The sequence below is a fragment of the Mercenaria mercenaria genome, chromosome 1 (assembly GCF_021730395.1).
Source record: "Mercenaria mercenaria strain notata chromosome 1, MADL_Memer_1, whole genome shotgun sequence".
Taxonomy (NCBI): Eukaryota; Metazoa; Mollusca; class Bivalvia; order Venerida; family Veneridae; genus Mercenaria; species Mercenaria mercenaria.
In genome coordinates, this window is record NC_069361.1 from 22,597,306 (window position 1) to 22,615,434 (window position 18,129).

Sequence of the window (18,129 nt, forward strand, 5' to 3'; positions counted from 1 at the left end):
TTAAATAACATCATATGATGACAATTTTAGAGGTCACTTAGTGTAACTACTTAAGTGCACTTCCCGACATGGAAAAATGTATTAGTAACTTTCTCACAGACATACATTAAGTAGTTTAAAGGCTAAAGGTTTCATTAAAACAAACCAAGTACTACTTGTCTGTCACACGATGGTGTCGTGGTTCTAAAAATATATTTCAAGGAAGTCAGATTCGTACTGTCTTGTCGACAGAAAAACTGAGATACGAACAGTCTTCCAGCTTCTTATAGACCAATTAAGAAAGCAAAGTATGTCTCAATGACGAGTATTACAAAAAAGCTCTTACCGACCCAGATTAACCAAAACGCGTAAAACGTTCACAGTGTAAATAACCAACCAACCAAACAAAAACATTGATGAATGTTAGGATATATGATCTCATGTGCACCACATAGTATTTCGACTACATTTACGTTACATTTTTCCCGGTTGCCTGACATTATTCCAAGCACACGACATCTTATTTAGATCGAACACCATCTTTTCTTGAGCTCATGGATTCTTTTACAGAAAGGTCAGAAAATCGGTTATATACTTTATCTTTACGTTCAATTTTATGATATCAAATACCATTTCAAATAGCATATTACTATCTAACGATCAAGTCTCAATAAAGACAAACGCGCTGCAAAATTATATACTAGTTTAAATGTTCTCTAAACTGATTAGATGGCTATATTAAAATAACTGTACTTTATTACATGTATGTAACAGTTTCAATATTTTTCTATCTATCCGTCCTATTCGTGTAGCATACATTGGACCTTAGCACTGTGATCGTCATATAACAATCGTCATCTTTCATAGAAACCACACAGTTGAATCATATTTCTACGAATTTTAACGGCGAACTCAATAGTACTTATATCATTTTCTGCTTCGTCCAATAGAATAACAAAAACGGGCAGTGCAAAATATGTCTTCCTCATAGGGAACTTAAACTTATTTGAACCTTTTACTCATATATGTATATAGACAACATCACGTGACAGACGTGCTAGAAAGGGAATAGAACAATTTGTCCGCCATAATTTTAACAATTATATTTTAAACAAATCTGTTACAGTACTGATATTTTTTATGAGTGCATGTAGATCTTCCGGCATTGTAATCATAGTTTTAATACAGGCGTATATTTCGAATCTTGGTGTAAGTGTATCAGTATACCGGTGCGTATCAAAAGTGATCCAAATGGTGTGAATAATTACAGGGGCACCACTCGCACTTGTTTATTTTTTATTTAAAAAAGAATTAAATACTGTTAGACATACAATTGCGCAGATGGGCCGAAAGTATTGGAAATGTTGAACGATTTCAAATTTAGTTTCAGAAAAGACAAAGGTGCCTTTGACTGCATAACTGTTTTAAGTTCTGTTATCAGTAACATACCAAAACATGAAAAGAAAAGGTGTATGCATCCTTGATTGATTTTAGAAAGTGAGTTTTTATTATCTATTGTTTTCCCTTCATGTACATCATACAGACAAAGTGAGAAAGTGAGTTGATATATTATATAAAAATGGAATATCGCTTAATTCAATAGAATCAGACGTAACTTTAAAAGTTGTTAGACTGTTGCCAAGTATATATTGTGGAATCTTGTGTTAGAGTAAATGGGTATCTGTCAAACTATTTCGACAGTTATATGGGCTTTAAACATTGGGAATCACTCGCACCTTTGTCATAATTATATTTTTGTAAATGACAAGTATGAAATTTTGCAGACTTCAGAGTTAACATACTGTGTCATGACCATGTTTGAATCCATTCTAGCCACGAGATTATTCACACAAATTGATTAAATCTGAGAGGGTCCTACTTTCACGCAGATATCTTCGGGTATTTTTATGTGATTTGTGTGAAACAAAATGACCTCAGTTTTGTCAGTATTGAGCTTCAGCATGTTCTGATGCATCCAAGAGACTATGTCGTTGAGACAGATCTCAATTCGGGATAGGGCTTCATGTTGGCAGGAAATATTTTTTGGCTTAAACGACAAATATAATTGTGAGTCATCAGCATAAAAGTGATGATTCAGTCCATGGTTTCTGCAGATTGACCCAACTGGTTTTGTGTACATGATTTTATCGGTCCTAGGACAGATCCTTGTGGTACACTGTATTTCATGTGAACTGGAGTAAACTGTTCGCCATTTACTAAGACTGTTAAAATTTGTTTTGATCCAGGGATTGAAGAATGTCATTTTGAGAAGTGCAGTTTCTGTCGAGTGATGCTTTCTGTATGCAGTTCATGTAGGTTCTTCGAAGTCAGCGGGCACTCAGTGCGTTTATATACTACTTTTTCCAGTACTTTTGAGACAAAAGGTAGTTTGACATGAAATAACGAAGTTCATTTGTAATTGTAAACAAATGCAACCGTTTATCATTTAATGTGTCGTGCTGTAATCAAAGCTTATACCAGGTACTAAATTGTTTAGTAGGACTGACTGAGTGAGAATAAAAAGTATTCCCATGAAATAAATTCTTTTACTTCACATGAGTTCACTTTTTCTACGACAACTGTTTATAAGATAAAATGACATCGGAGGATAATCACATTTTATTTTGGTCTGAATTAATGATAAAATACATTTGTACACAGACGACATTTACTCTTTATCCCTGTAAGTAATGCATTATTATTTAAAAAAAAATTAATGTGTGAGCATACGATATAAGTGTATGATCATGAAGATTTGATTTGTAACGGATGCTACCTATTCATTATACAATATCTACATTAATCTTTTCAATGTAGATTAATTCTAAACAAAAGAGCAATGGTACAAATTAATGTTGTTATCAACTCTTAACCTAATTTACTATGCTTATGTTATATTTTATTTTATGAATAATGCACTGAACAAAACACATACGAAAACTATTGATTGGCCTAAGAATGCTTTGTGTATGACTGTAAACATTAACTTATTACATTTACAAATTGATTAAGAAAGAAAAGACTCCTTTTTAATAATTTTTATTGTCGTTATAAATAATAGACCAGTTTTCGCACTATAAATACTTACGTGAGTACAGCTTAGATCGAAGCGGGAGTATGTCATAAAACATAGTGTGATCGCCAACCCAAAGAAGCTAGACAAACTCTCACATAGTTTATTAATTGCTGTTATGATTCTGAGAAGAAATGAAAAAATACATTAGATCTTGTTTGTTTGTTTTGGGTTTAACACCGTTTTTTCAACAGTATTTCAGTTATGTAACGGCGGGCAGTTAACCTAACCAGTGTTCCTGGATTCTGTACCAGTACAAACCTGTTCTCCGCAAGTAACTGCCAACTTCCCCACATGAATTATCAGAGGTGGAGGACGAATGATTTCAGACACAATGTCTTTTATCAAACCGTCACGGAGAACATACGCCCCGCCCGAGGATCGAACTCGCGGTCTGTAGACAAACGCTCTCCCTACTGAGCTAAGCGGGCGGGCTACATTAGATCTAGTATACAGCAAAGGCTTATTCAAAACATAGCAAACTTCACGTACAAATATAGAACAGCTAATGAATTTTATTTGCATGACACTCATGAATATTCCGTATGTTTCCAATAATTAATTTTGGGAGTGCAAACCTAAAAGCAACATTAATAAACAAGTACAGTAAACATATCTTAATCAACAGTATGCACATGCGCCATTACGAAATAACAGACATGTTCTGCCTTTTGTTTTGTCGCGGTGTCACTTTCGATTGGTAGTATTAGCGCGCCTGCCAAAATGACACACAAAACTTTCAAAAATTCGCGTTTGCGCCCACGCCAGGACGACATATACTACGTAATCTGCACGCACGCAATGTGATATAAAGAAATGTTTTAAATCAACCAACAAAAGTATTGCCAGTTCCTATTGAGAGTAATCATTTGTGAATTCGGGTTACGCAATACATCTCTTAGGAATCCTGATTAAGGCTTGTAGTAAGCAGAAATTGATGATATTATAGAAAGGGATTTGACAAAAAAATCCCTGTTTGGGGGTAGTATACATTATTAAGAGTGTCCTTATTTTGATTAAATAACGGAGGACTATTTTGGAAACGGTCAAATTTGCAAATAAACGCGGAAATTGTGACATGAAAGTTAATCCATGCTTTGGTAAAGAAACGATAAAACATGTTATCATTTTCATTTTATTTCTAAGTTCCTATGTACAACATAATGTTTAGATGGATTAATCCATCTGCAAATACAGCATTCATTACTGATAATGCATGGCTTAATCCATCATTCAGTTCAAATGAATTCAATTATTACACTTCATGTATAATATAAAACATGAATTAATACATCCTTTCATTTGGACTGTTGATACATATTCAATTTAAAATGTCATAATTATGGTAATATAGATCTGGTGTAATATGATATATATAAAACATCAAAAACATGAATTAATCCATGCATTTATTTTGCATGTTTTCGAAATATCTATAAAACATTGCTAATATTGATAGTTGAAAATGACGGATTAATGCATCCCTATCTTATGCAGTGAAAAAGTAAGACCGTCTTAAATGTAAGACATGGATTAATCCATCCGTTATGTGTACATGTTTTCAAAACTGGTACATATAATTAAATATAGATAAAAATAAAAAAAGATGAATTAATCATTCCCTATTTCATTTAGTGAAGACCATCCTAAAATGTAAATGAAAGACATGGATAAGTTCACCCTTCCTTCGCACATGTTTCTATGTTTCTACAAACAATGTTTATATAGGCAGAAATAGATGGATTAATCCATCCTAACATTTAGTGGAAAACACATTCGCAGACCATCTCAAATGTGAAGCCAAAAGCATGAATTAATTCATCTTGCCTTATTACACAAGACAAACGTTGATATAAAATGATGGACAAATCTATCCCTATTCTATATAATGTAAAAACATTGTAGGTTATTCAACACATTTTGCAACGACCTTGTTCTAATATCAAGTTGACATATTTCTCATCGGCGAAGATGGCGATAAGTTGTAGCTCTTACAATTTTAGTTCAAGTAGGCACTTTAACTTGTATAATTGACTTGTACAAATCACGTGATTGGCAGAACCATGCTCAATGTGTTTATGAGGAGATCCTATTTAAAGAAATCAGTCTCGCAACTTCAACTTCCGACCTATTTACTTCGGGATAATTACTTATACACATTAATTATCAGCTTAAAAGTGAATATGGTAAGTGGATTTACTTAATTGCGATTAAACAGATACAGGTAAAATTTAGTTATTAGATAGTGCAAGGATTTTTTAGTTTTAACCCTTACCCTGCTAAATTTCTAAAATGGACTGGCTCATCGTTCAATTTGGGCAATACCATTTATTATTCGAAGGGGAGTTTACTAACTTACTGACTGAATAGCGAACAGTGCAGACCATGCTGAGCTTGGTCTGCACTGGTCGCAATGCCAGATCACTTGCCACCAACAGGCTAATGGTTAAGAACCCGCTCCCTGTTAATAGTGATATATTAACGTTTTTTCTTTGACTTTATAATATTCAAAATGTATACAATCGTTAGTTTTCATTGCAGTTTAGAATGTTACTCAAATATCTGACTTTATAAACAGTTGAAGCTACTTTGTACAGTTTTCAGCCAAAGATATATTGTTATTTTCAAACTTGCTTTCTATTTCAGGAGGCCAAACTTGTGCTAATTGTAATTTTATTTCCTTGTTTATGGTTTGTGGATGGCTGTAACCGAAATGTTACGATTAATTGTTCCGGTCATGCTACATGTCATTACCACAAGGCTGCACGGTCTTTAGACAACAATGAAAAGGAACAAAAGGACAAATATTATTGGGTATATTGACTAATTAAATAGTACTGTAGACATTTCGTAAAAAGACTATTATATTTTGATATACGACAAAATCTTATCTTTACTATTTATGCTATGTACGGGATTTCCGTTGCTGACGTAAAACTGACTAATGTGAGGTAGATATCTAGCCATCAGGTGAACATACCGTATAGCAGCACATGCGGTCTCATGGGCAGGTGAAGCTGGAAAGCCGCCGTATAATATATAAAGTTGTTTCAGGCAGTTGTAGCTAATATATAATAGAAGTAATATCGGCTTGACTTTAGCGCCGAAGAATAAATAAAATATATACAATACAAACATTTCCATTAGAAAAACAATAAAAGGCTATAATTGAAAATAATCTTCATAAAAAAACCATGCGGACGAGCCTACTTTTGCTGATTCGAGATGGATGTTTTTTCTTTCAGAAGAGGACGTATAGTATCACACTCCAAGGGGACCCGTGTAATTTTAATACCTATGACAAAAACGGGGATGGAGCAATCACTAAGGAAGAAATGCATGCGACACTCTGTAGCAACGTGGAAACCGACGTTCTATTCGCGGACCTGGATATATCGGCAGGTTTGTGAAACTTATATTTATTTGTGTATCTTAAAGTCCTAACCATCTCTATATTACTGTATAGACGCATCCTCGAGTGTTTACAAACCAATTACAAAACCAGTATTCCTGTGCCAAGAAAATAGAAAAAAAGTGATTTTTTTTATAAAATGTGAGAAGCACAGCAAATGTTTATAAAAATTAGTATGTAGTTTTCATACAAGTCCAAATTTTGTCAAAACTATTTGACACTTGCTTATCATTATAATATCCATCTATAGGCAGGAGTACATAACTCTGCCAACTATTTTGGCTGAGTTATGGCCCTCTTTGGACTTGGACATTGGTTCAGTGTTTGTACAAGTCCACATTTTGTCAAAATTGTTTGATATGTGGCTTTGAAACTTTGAGCACTTGTTTATCGTCATCAGTTCCATCAGTATGCAAGAGTATATAGCTGTGCCAACTAGTTTGGCTGAACTTTGGCCATTTTTGGGCTTAAAAATCAGTTAAATTGTTCATACCAGTCCATATTTTGTCTAACCTGTTTGTCATTTGGCTTTGAAAACTTGACCACTTGTTTACCATCAAAGTCTACATATGTAAGCAATACCACACAACAAAGACAAGGACTCTGGTTTAATTATGGTCCTTTTTGACATAGAAATTAGTTAAGTTTTGCATATCATTCATATTTTGTCTTAACTGTTTGATATGTGGCTTTGAAACTTTGAACACTTGCTTACCATTATGGTCATACATTGCCATAAAGTGCAATACTTATCTAGTTCCACAAATACAGGTATTTTGTTTGTCTTATCTATTTTTCCTCTTTTGTCTAAAATTCTATTGTAATAGCTTGACCCCATACTAACATCAGTTCTTCGAATAGCCGAGCGCGCTGTCAACAGATGCTCTTGTTAACTTTCAACTTACTTTATCAAACCACTACTTACCGAAATATTTTTCACGAGTCTTCGGTTTTATCAGTGTTTTTATTTAATTGAAATGGCGTGCAGAATTTTAAGCAAATGGGTGTTGATGACTGCTTTATAGGGAAATAGGCAGTAAATGTTAACTAACATGACTAGTTTTAAGGGGAAATTGGGCAGTTTGACTTATTATACCTAAATTGTCATTGGTAATTGATGGACGGATAGCTCAGTGGTTTGCACACTGGCCTTCCAATCCTGAGGTCGGGGATATCGATCCCCGGCAGCTACTCGGGAATTTTCAGAAACGCTTTTCAGTGTTTCCCACCCAACTAGAGGTGTACTGGTCAGGAACCCAGGCATTCCTTGCGTGTATCAGTGCTATACACTGGGCACGTTAAAGAACCAGGCTGTACGTTTATTCGCAATGAGCTAGGCTAAGTCAGCCGGACAAGCCTGATCTGATTTCTGATCTCTCTGTCGTGGGGGCTTTGTCTCACGCTGTCCCTCTGGTCAGATCGCTCTGTGTCTGTTGACCAAACTAGTAGAGATGAAAATGCGCCCTGTTGGCTCATTTGAATATGCAAAACGCCTTGAACTGAAATTGATCATGAAAAGGCGTTATCAAATCTGGTATAATAATAAAATAATAATTGGTAAAATATACAAAAACTGTACATGTTGCAGTACAAAATAGTGATGTCGTGAATTTAATTAACGTTAACATGGAAACGAACCACATGACCTATACATCTAACTGTAATGTTAAAAGAATTGACACTGGTGCATTAAAGATTTTAACTGTATTTAAAATGGTCTATAACAATGATAATTGCAAAACGTCAGACGAGTAGTACAGCTGTAAGTATTTTAAGCTGTGCTATTTAAAAAAAACAAAACAAATATATAACTTATTTTAATGTTTTGAAACTTCACAAAATGGGAAAAATGAATTTATTCAATACTTTTTGAAAGAAATTAAGAAAAAAAGCAGAACGTCTGATACTTTAAAAAACTATTGCCATGGTTTCTTATTACTTTTAGATATGATATAATACATATTACCCCTATATTAGAAAGCAATTGCATATACGATTAAAATTATCAACAAGGCAGGCTTCTGCAAATATGATTAAAGCCAAAATAAACTGAAAATTACTGAATATGTACTTCAGTATGAATTACCTTTAGAGAGCCATGTACTTCAAGCCTGTACAAGGAACATAGTCAAACAAACGTGAGATTTTTTTTTAATTACATGCATTATTTTGAATTGCTTCAGTTCAATCAATTTGAATATACCCGGGTTACACGGTTATCCTTATTCTTTAAAGTAGCTAAGTGCACGGACTTTAACTTAGTTATTCATACGTCAATGCCAATACTAATTTGTTTGATAACTGGTTTTCCGCTCCTAACGATTATAACATGAAAGCTGATAACCTGTAACACGTGTGTTGTTTCCACGGATAATGAACAAGCTGCCTTGTAAACGAAGGAAGAAGACAGTACCCGAATAAAATTAAAACTTTAAATACATCAGTATCCCTTTAAAGATGTCTCAATATCCATATAAAACGAATTATGTAAATACTGTTTAACTAAATGTATCCATAGCAAAATATGAATAAAAGTGAAATGAATAAATATGGAAAAAATGTCAGTTATCACTTTAAATAGAAAATAAAGGTGCTGTCTGTGAAGGTAAATTATCGATTTCCTTATGTCACAGTTTAGGGCTAGATTACTAAAACGCTCCCTAGTAGTTCAGTCGGTAGGGCATTGGAAGAACAGAACTCTGAGGCTCCGTGTTCAGTTCCTAATCTGGCGCATGTTCTTTTCTCACTCTGATACATGTGATTGATGAATAAAAACGATATCGCAGTTTTAGTGTGGATGCCCACCTCCGAATCAAGTCTCTCCCGTTTTTATACCATATCGCTTCTCTGACACTATGTGTAATCAAATAATTGCTGGGCTTGTCATTCTCAACTTTTGAACGACCAAACAGAATGATTGTAGAATTTAAGGTTTTTTTTTTTTTGTAGTATACATGGCAGCATTATGCGTTGGAAAGCAGAAGTCATGCGCAGTGCTACCTCATATGACACAGACACCTGACAAAACCTATTATGGATAGTTAGCTACCAACTGGGTTTTAATTCAGTAAAATTGTAAAATATAGCGTAAATTTTGTCAGTAATCAAACAGTAGAAAAAAAAAAACATTTAAAATAGAAAATAAAGGTGTTACATCTTCGCCAATGTCTGTAAACGTAAACTTATAACATTATCGGGTTCCGTACGTCATGGATTAAGGGCTAGATTACTAAAACGCGGCCTGGTTATTCAGTCGGTTGGGCATTGAAACAGAACCCCAAGCTTAAGGCTCCGGGTTTGATTCTGTTCTGGCGCATATCTATCTCACCCTGTGAAATTTTGCGGCCATAAATTGACCGTGATGGCATTGCACTGATTAGTCGCCAACGCATTTAACTGCTTGATATATGGTATCTCTTGAAATTCTAGATGTTGGGGAAATGTGTCACGGTAAAGGACTTGATTAAATATAATGATAAAAAATGCGTAGGCAGCCAAGTAAGCTCAGTCAGTAGAACATTGAAATGGTATTCTGAGGCCAGGCTTCAAGTCACGTTTGACTGCACGTTTTCTCTTACACTGTAAACTAGTTTCAGTGTAGGTGTCCACCTCCAATTCTACTCTCCACTGCTTTTATACCATCTACGTTCTTTGACACAACGTGTTATCAATAATTGCGGTGCCTGTTTTACGAAACATCGGATTAATTTTGGAAGGACGAAACAGAATGATTGTAGATCTTAAATGTTCGTTTGTAGTAAATATGACAGCATTTTGAATTGGGAAGCATTGGGACACAGACAACTGATCAAAAGTTGCCAATGATAGTTAGCTATTAGTGTTTTAAGGAGGTAGGATACCTTGTTACAAGGGTAAATTCAAATTAGTTGAACCGCAGCATGTTTTTATATTTCGTGTAATATGAAGTTTTAACTGCGACAATCTCAATTTCGTTTGTCTCTGTCCCTTCAATTTCAATTTTTATCCTGGTTTGAAGAACATGACCCCCAAAGGTATTTCATATTGAAAGAAGAAAGAAAATACGGATATTTAACACTTTTCAGTGTATTTTAGTTTCATTGATATCCGTAGAAGTCTTCATAATTGATAATTGTACTGGTATGCACGTTGTCTTTCTAATATAAGCTTAAAATGTATATGTCGCGGGGCTCGTGTTTCCATGGTAACGCATTTTCTCTCATTTTTAAACAACTATGTATAAAAATAGAGATTTTCGACGGCTTCAGTGCCATTCTGTTAATGACCAACATGAAATATTTGGGTAATATCATTAGCAAAATACCAAGCACTTTACATGGTACCCTATTTTTCTTAAATTTTAAAGTAGCCATGGCAACAGAGATGTTTAAAATAGCTTATATCTTGCTGTTTATCGTAATTTCTTAAAAAAAATATTGAATAGGATTATCTTTCTAGTTGATGTAGCTTAAAAATATATTATTTCTAACGTAGGTTACATTTTCGTGTTATCTGCATTTATTCAAACAAATTTCACAGCTTAGAATACGTACAGTAGTACCCCTCGTCTGCCATTTTCATGGAAAAATCATTCAGCATGCTGCTATTATTCTCATGGGTATTGTTGAAATGAAAATAAAAAGCCGAAGCGGTGTCTCTTAAATAGACCAATGTCAACGCTTTTGAATTTTACATTTAGATACATAGGTCACGGGCTTCGTTTTCATGGTAACATCAATTCAATTCAAGAAACCACAATTTTCTACTGAAATTTGAACAATTTTAGATCTTAGTTTTAGTATGTAAGTAACAAATTATCAATAGAACCTGAAGAACAGGTATTACAAATCAAACTGCTAGACTTTTTATTTGAAAATGGCCGTAACAAGTAACCTTTCTCCCAACTATATTCCAGATAACATTGGTTGCCATCATCCATTTTCTTACATTCCGTATAACATCTCAATATAACTACATAAAAGAAACAAAATATTGATTATTATTCAGGAGCAAAAGACTCATAAAAATATTTCAGCAAATAATGGTTATTTGAAAATTGTTGAAATAAAGAAAATGCACAGAACTACACACTTTCAAGATAAAAGCTATTAATTTTGCGCGGTAACTGACACGTAACGTCATGACGTCAATGACGTCATTTTAAGGCAACGTTGTTTTGAAGCGTTTCTGCGGCAATTAATTCATTATTTCTGCATTATTAAACCATAAAGCATCATATCGAAGACAAGTTCATGATTTGTTTTCAGAAGAATGAATATACAAACACATTTAGTTTGTCGTAAACGTCGTCGTAAATCGTCACGTTAGCTTCTGGTTGGACATGCGCACATACAAATATGAAGGTAGCCTACTTCCTTAATTGAAAATAACAGAACCTTCATCGAATTTTGACAATATGTTATTTTGATAAACATGTTCGAGAACCCATTTGATATACTATATCATGAAATAATCTTGAAAGTAAAGGTTAACTTTAGATAAAAATAATGTTAAGAATAAAATATAAAAAGGTTACATTCAATAGAATGTTCAAATAAATCTACACTTTACAGGTTGAAATGTAATGGTTTTCAGCGTAAATTATTTAAAACAAAACCCACAAGGAGTTGATTCAAACATGGTTGAAGTTGTCTTACTAATGCCCTACATTAGGCTTCAAAGCATCTGTCTATTTCATTAAAACATGGCGCTGTTGCTTATCTAAAGATTTTGTGTCTTGTTGCCTTCACTTATATGGTATTCATATTTACTATTTATGTTATTTTATTTTGTACTTTATTCTTTCAGTTGATGGAGAAATAAAACCGGAAGAATTTTTTGGCATGGCACCTCTGATTATAACTGATTGTTTCAACTCTACACTTCCGAAGTATACCAATTAATAGAAACAAGATAAAGACTGTGTATGGTTTAATTAGATAAGGTGAAATATTACGACTTCTTTTGCTAATTTGCTATTTATGCCTAGTTCACATTTGGCCTGCGATGCGTCTGCGGAGCCCGTAGAATGCCCGTATCCTCTCCGTGCGAAGGCAGGTGGCGGCAGTGCGATTTTCGTACGGACTCACGGGCTCCGCAGCCTCTACGATTTTGTTTAGCGAAAAGTTATACAAATTTGAAAACATTGTAATCCCGTAGCCCGTAGACATGGCATTGCACAATCTCCGCACGGCCATCGTTAGGAGACCACGCGCTGATCGTGCAGACAATGTACGATTTTCCGTGGACATAATGCCCGAAAGAAATCGTAAGGAGATTGTAGACTCGTGGGACCTTCGCACGACCCTCGCACAGCTGCCGCAAGGTTGCCGCTCGTTGCCCGTGCAGTACCCGTACAATCGCACTGATATTGAGCAATCATCGCGGGGCAACCCTACAGCGGCCACAGTATTGCCGTGCGGTGGCCTTGAAATTTTTCGAATGGATATACATATTGGCCATCTGCAGCACGTACGATATCCGTGGGAAACTTGCAAGGCAACCGCATTGAAATTGCACGATTTCAATATAATCTCCGTGCACCGTCCGTACGGATTTCTCCTGCCCCCCCCCCCCCCCCACCGAGAGCCTGTACAAAAAATGGCACGACGCTCGTATATAATGTGAACACATACACCGTAGCCCGTAGCTATCTACGACGCTCCAAAAAAAAAAAAACAAGGAAAATCGTAGACTAGTTTATCGCACAGCGCCCGGGTCAAATGTGAATAAGGAATTAGTCAAGTACATTTTTGAAATTAAACATGCATTCAGTTTAACATGTGTTTATCAACATATCAAACATGTAAAGATATTGAATCTTGCAAAGATATTAATCTATTAATCTTTTACAGTCACATCCGATTGTTAAAACTACACAACTATATTTTGTTTTTGATGCCATTGTCTTTTCTCATAACGTTTTTCAAAAATCGTTTGAAGTAGAAAAACGAGTACATTTATATGATAGCTTAGATCAGTTTTGTTGAAATGTTAAAAGGTCATCAACAAGGTATTTCTGTAAGCGTAAAGGTACTTTCAGTGATTTATAAGACACTGGAAAAATAACAAATGATGGAGTGGCTGTTTTGTTCAATATATCTGTGATATCTACAGATATATTAGACCCAAATTTCGTATACAAATATATTAGGTAAATTTAAAATTAACTAACTTATGTGTATTAACAATGTTACGCATTAGCTTTAAAATAGTTCACACTGTATCTAAGTATAGTAATCACAGTATAAATGTCCACAGCGACAAAAAAACTGAAAGTTGTTGTAACAATCAACTGTTACTGCATGACATTTTATTATGAATGTAACTCTACTCAAACCTTTAACTTATATATTTAGTCAAGTTCAATAGATTTTTACACTTTGTTGTTTTCATTTATATTTTCTTTTTACCTAAACCTTACTGAAAAAAGGAAAAACTCAGTGATTAACTCCTGTGTGTCACTTTTAGTACAATCAATATCCTGAACCTATGTTCTATGTATTTTGATCATTTACAAAAGCTAATACATTTTGCCTTTATAATGTAACAAATATTGTACTAACCCATCATCAGTAAATGTATATATATATATATATATATTTTATGTTTGTACAGATAATGTTCATATCTAGTCATTATCTATTCTGTTAAAATCTTATCCTTTAATTGTCTACTTTGTAACTGATATCAAAATTAGTGTTATGGGAAACGTTCTTATTTTATCATGCTCGTGTATTGCTTTTTTACCTGATATGCGCATTTGATTAGTGTTGTATCTTACGAGAAGACTACTGACGTCACTTATTTAGTGTTTATGGTGTCTTATTTTGTACTTTATTCTTTCAGGTGATGGAAAAATAAATCAGACCACATATTTCCATGTCACCTCTAAATCCAAATGAATGTTTCAACTCTACATTTCTGAAGAATAACAAGAAATAAAATAAAAGATAAAGAATGTGTATGGTTTAATTAGATAGGGTGAAATATTGCGACTTCTCGTGTTAATTTTAAATTTAGTCAAGTACATTTTTGAAATTAAGTATGCATTCAATTCAACATGTGTTTATCAACGTAGAAAACATGTTAAGATATCGAATCATGCAAAGACATATTTTATTTTCATTTTACCGCCACTTTCGATAGTTAAAAGTCACAAAAATACATTCTGATATCAAAACTTTTGTTGTGGGAAACATTCTCACTTAAGCATACTTATGTATTGCTTTTTTACATGAAATGTTAATTTGATCACAGTATTGTATTTTACGAGATCACTTCACTTACATTGCATATAATGATATATTATACACTGAAAGAATGGCATCAGAAATAAATTTTCATACTTTTTCTTCAAGTTTTGATTTTAGCCCAGCAAATTTAAGTGTTGAACTAAAGAGTGGTCGGTAGCACACACCATGGACCGGTATCAAAGAAAGCATGTAGTAATGTGTATTGTTCTTATAACACTTATGCTGTAGAGTCTAGAAGGTAAAACCGTCTTCTAACACACAAACATATGTTGCCACGTACAGACAAATGTCAAAACTAATAGCAGTAAAATAGTTCTACCAAAGTTACCCAATTATAAATGACGCATAACGTAGGGTCATGGCATGCTTGTTTGGTTCAGTCGTACGCAATATTATACACCTCTCTAGAATTCTTGGATGAGTTTCCAGTTTTAATAATAATAGATAACACTCCCTGTTAACAAACCAGTGGTCCCGGGTTCATGCCTATCACTGACTTCACTCAGTAAAAGATGGTCTGCAATGAAGGATTCGATGGATATTTGACGGTTTGAAATTTGAGCCTCTCCAAATCATAGAAAGAAAGAGTTATTTTATATGCAATTGAACGGCCTATAAAGTAGGTATACTATTCCAACTAACTTATAGATGCTCAAATTCCCGAAAAGGGGCTAAATTAAGGGACCATATTTCTGGACAGTGTAGTGCCTTTAAAATCTCACCATTTTCAAAGAAATGTTGCAAATCTTCGTTTTGATGCATTTGCAGCAGTGTCCGAGTACTGAAATTTCGAATTACTAGATTAAACATAGATTTCAGGAATTTTGAAAATTGTTTAATTTCATTTTCAAGAGTGTGTTTATATTTTGCTTGGTTGTGGTCCATGCTTCCAAGGATTATCTAATACATTTTATTGCATGTATGGACCATGTTTGAGCAATGTTCATATATTACTTAGCTGCATCTGTACGTATGTTCTTTCATGTTGCCTGTTTCACGAAGGTACTCACAGTTTCAACCGTAACGACAAATGTTTTTGAAAACACTTCCTTACTGCTAAAGTTCGGCACAATTCACGATTTCGGGTTTGAACATGATTTCAATTTTGAAATTGTTTTAACATAGAAGTTATTGATTTTGTCCCTACTGAATTGCGACCTTGATATTTATTCTACATAAAACGACGTTACAGAAGGTATGCTGTTTAAACACAAAAGTGCTTTTGTTAATTAAACTCACATGTATATAAGTTTCTGCCGAAAAATAAAATGTGCTCTCTCAGCAGAAAAAGTTATATTTACGACCAAATATGAGCGTCAGGATCGACTAACGCCCACGCAATTATCGAATAGTAAACTACTGGAATAACGTGAATATTGTAAGACAAGAAAGAAAACGCCACTTAAATGTCTCTGAAAAAAAAAAAAAAACACACGAAAATTTAATGATAATTACTGGACGTTTATATAAAAAATCTAGGAGACATGTCGAAAGTCGTTTAACTTTAGAGAAGTATTTGGTAGACATTTAAACATTTGCTGTGATATTTCTATGACTTATGTTTTCCAATGTTCATGAGGTGATCATTGATCATAGGACATGGCTATATTACACTCAGAAGAGTTTAAAAACCGGTTATTTTCTGTCGGAGACTTTTCTACGATACATGGTCACTCAAAATGCATGTATTTTCCAATGTCATATTGCTATCTACAATTCACTTAAATTTAGTTTCCCTAGTTGCTTCACCTGTTGTTTCAAATAGTGATACATTTGTTTATACAAATATGTCCATATTGCTGTTTCACTGGCTCAATTCTAATTTCGTATATGAAAGAGATTCCGCATCTTCCAAACTGATCATATGGTGGTGATAAGACCAAATGAAGTTGAAAAAAGGAAAACAATATAAAAAAATAAAATTTAAGAATAGAATCCCTGTAAAATATAAGTAAAACAGTCACAGCCATGTCTAAATATCCTATTTTCATTCTGATCTATTTGTCAAGTTCTTGAAACACACTTTAGACATCGTGTTTTTTTTTTGTCCTATTATGTAAGGTTATAACCTTTTTCTTTCCTTATTGAGTGTTTCACGGTAAGCTGAATTTTCCGCGAATATCAAAAGTACTTGTTAAATCGTTAGCCAACAAAATGGCAAGGTTTAGATAAAAAAAAAATAAACCGCATAATATTGTATTCACTTCTAAGAAAGTCAAAAGTCAGACCGCCTTTACTTACAAGACTGTGTGATCGACAAATATATATAATTCTTATATAAATTTACTTTTAAGGAAAAAATCTGTAACTTCCAAATACTCTATGCTTGGATTTTTGCGAAAGTGATAAATACCCATTTTACTTAATTAGGAAGTAACAACGAGTGATTATGGTAATTAAAATTGAAATTTATCTTTCTATGTGCTTAGTAATTTCATGTACATGTACTAGATAGTTCAAAAACAAATAATTTGCCTTAGATAGCAGCTCGCTTTATTTTTTAATTTACACATTCATTTCTACATCAATACACTTGTTAAATTCCGAGCCGTTTTCTTGGTTAGTCTCATGCTTGAATGATTTTAATGTGAGTTTAAACGTTTTTCTTTCTTCTGTAGTAAACGTAATACAATAATTAGAATAATGATGATACGATAAAATTATTATTTAGCGAAGGTAGCCCTCAAAGTAAGAAAACATACACATAGACGCAAATCTTATTTAAAATGCGGCCTTGAACATGACAGAAAATACACGTATGAATTAATTAACGTAAGAATTTTATTATAAAATTTAGAAAACAGAATAATTGTTATCCAAATGAATGAGAAAGCCATAGTATGAACATATTTTCAACATAAAACTTTATTTCATCGAGGAAGTATAAATTAAACCAATAAAATATAAAAATTCACCAGTTTTTAAAGATTTTTTTTCTAAATATATCTCTTATATGCACGGTGACCCCAACATTTTTTCTTTTCATTTTGAAGATTTAAATACGTTGTTTCAATTGAAAAAGATATTAGTTTGTGACATTTATGCTTACATAACCTGTAAGACCTGCAATCCCTATAACATTAAGTGGTGTATTATATGTTTTATGAAGTTACCATATTCTTTTTAATTTTACTTAATTTCAGAAATTCGTTAACAGTGAGTGAAGAAAATGCACCATACAATAAAATCGAGTGTGGTGACCTGTGTTTTTCTGCCTTTATTTGTCTTACAAGCTTTTGTTCTTCATCACTGAGCATGAACTGTAGATAAGATAAGAATTGTCCTTATATTCTTAATCCAGAAATTTCCTAATATGTACTTTTAACTGAAACCAAAACTTAGACTTTAAGGAGGTAGGTTACCTTCATATTTGTATGTGCGCATGTCCAACCGGAAGCTAACGTGACGATTTACGACGACGTTTACGACAA

The 18,129-nt window shown here is 33.6% G+C and overlaps 1 protein-coding gene across 1 annotated transcript; it reads left to right on the forward strand.

Moving 5' to 3' along the window:
• The first annotated feature begins 5,079 nt into the window (after window positions 1-5,079).
• LOC123543960 (uncharacterized) lies at window positions 5,080-14,795 on the forward strand. The gene is made up of 5 exons (XM_045330022.2): window positions 5,080-5,238; window positions 5,699-5,866; window positions 6,298-6,454; window positions 12,252-12,387; window positions 14,292-14,795. The coding sequence occupies exons 1-4, from the start codon at window positions 5,116-5,118 to the stop codon at window positions 12,344-12,346; spliced, it is 543 nt and encodes a 180-aa protein (XP_045185957.2). The 5' UTR covers window positions 5,080-5,115; the 3' UTR covers window positions 12,347-12,387; window positions 14,292-14,795.
• The last annotated feature ends 3,334 nt before the right edge of the window (window positions 14,796-18,129 follow it).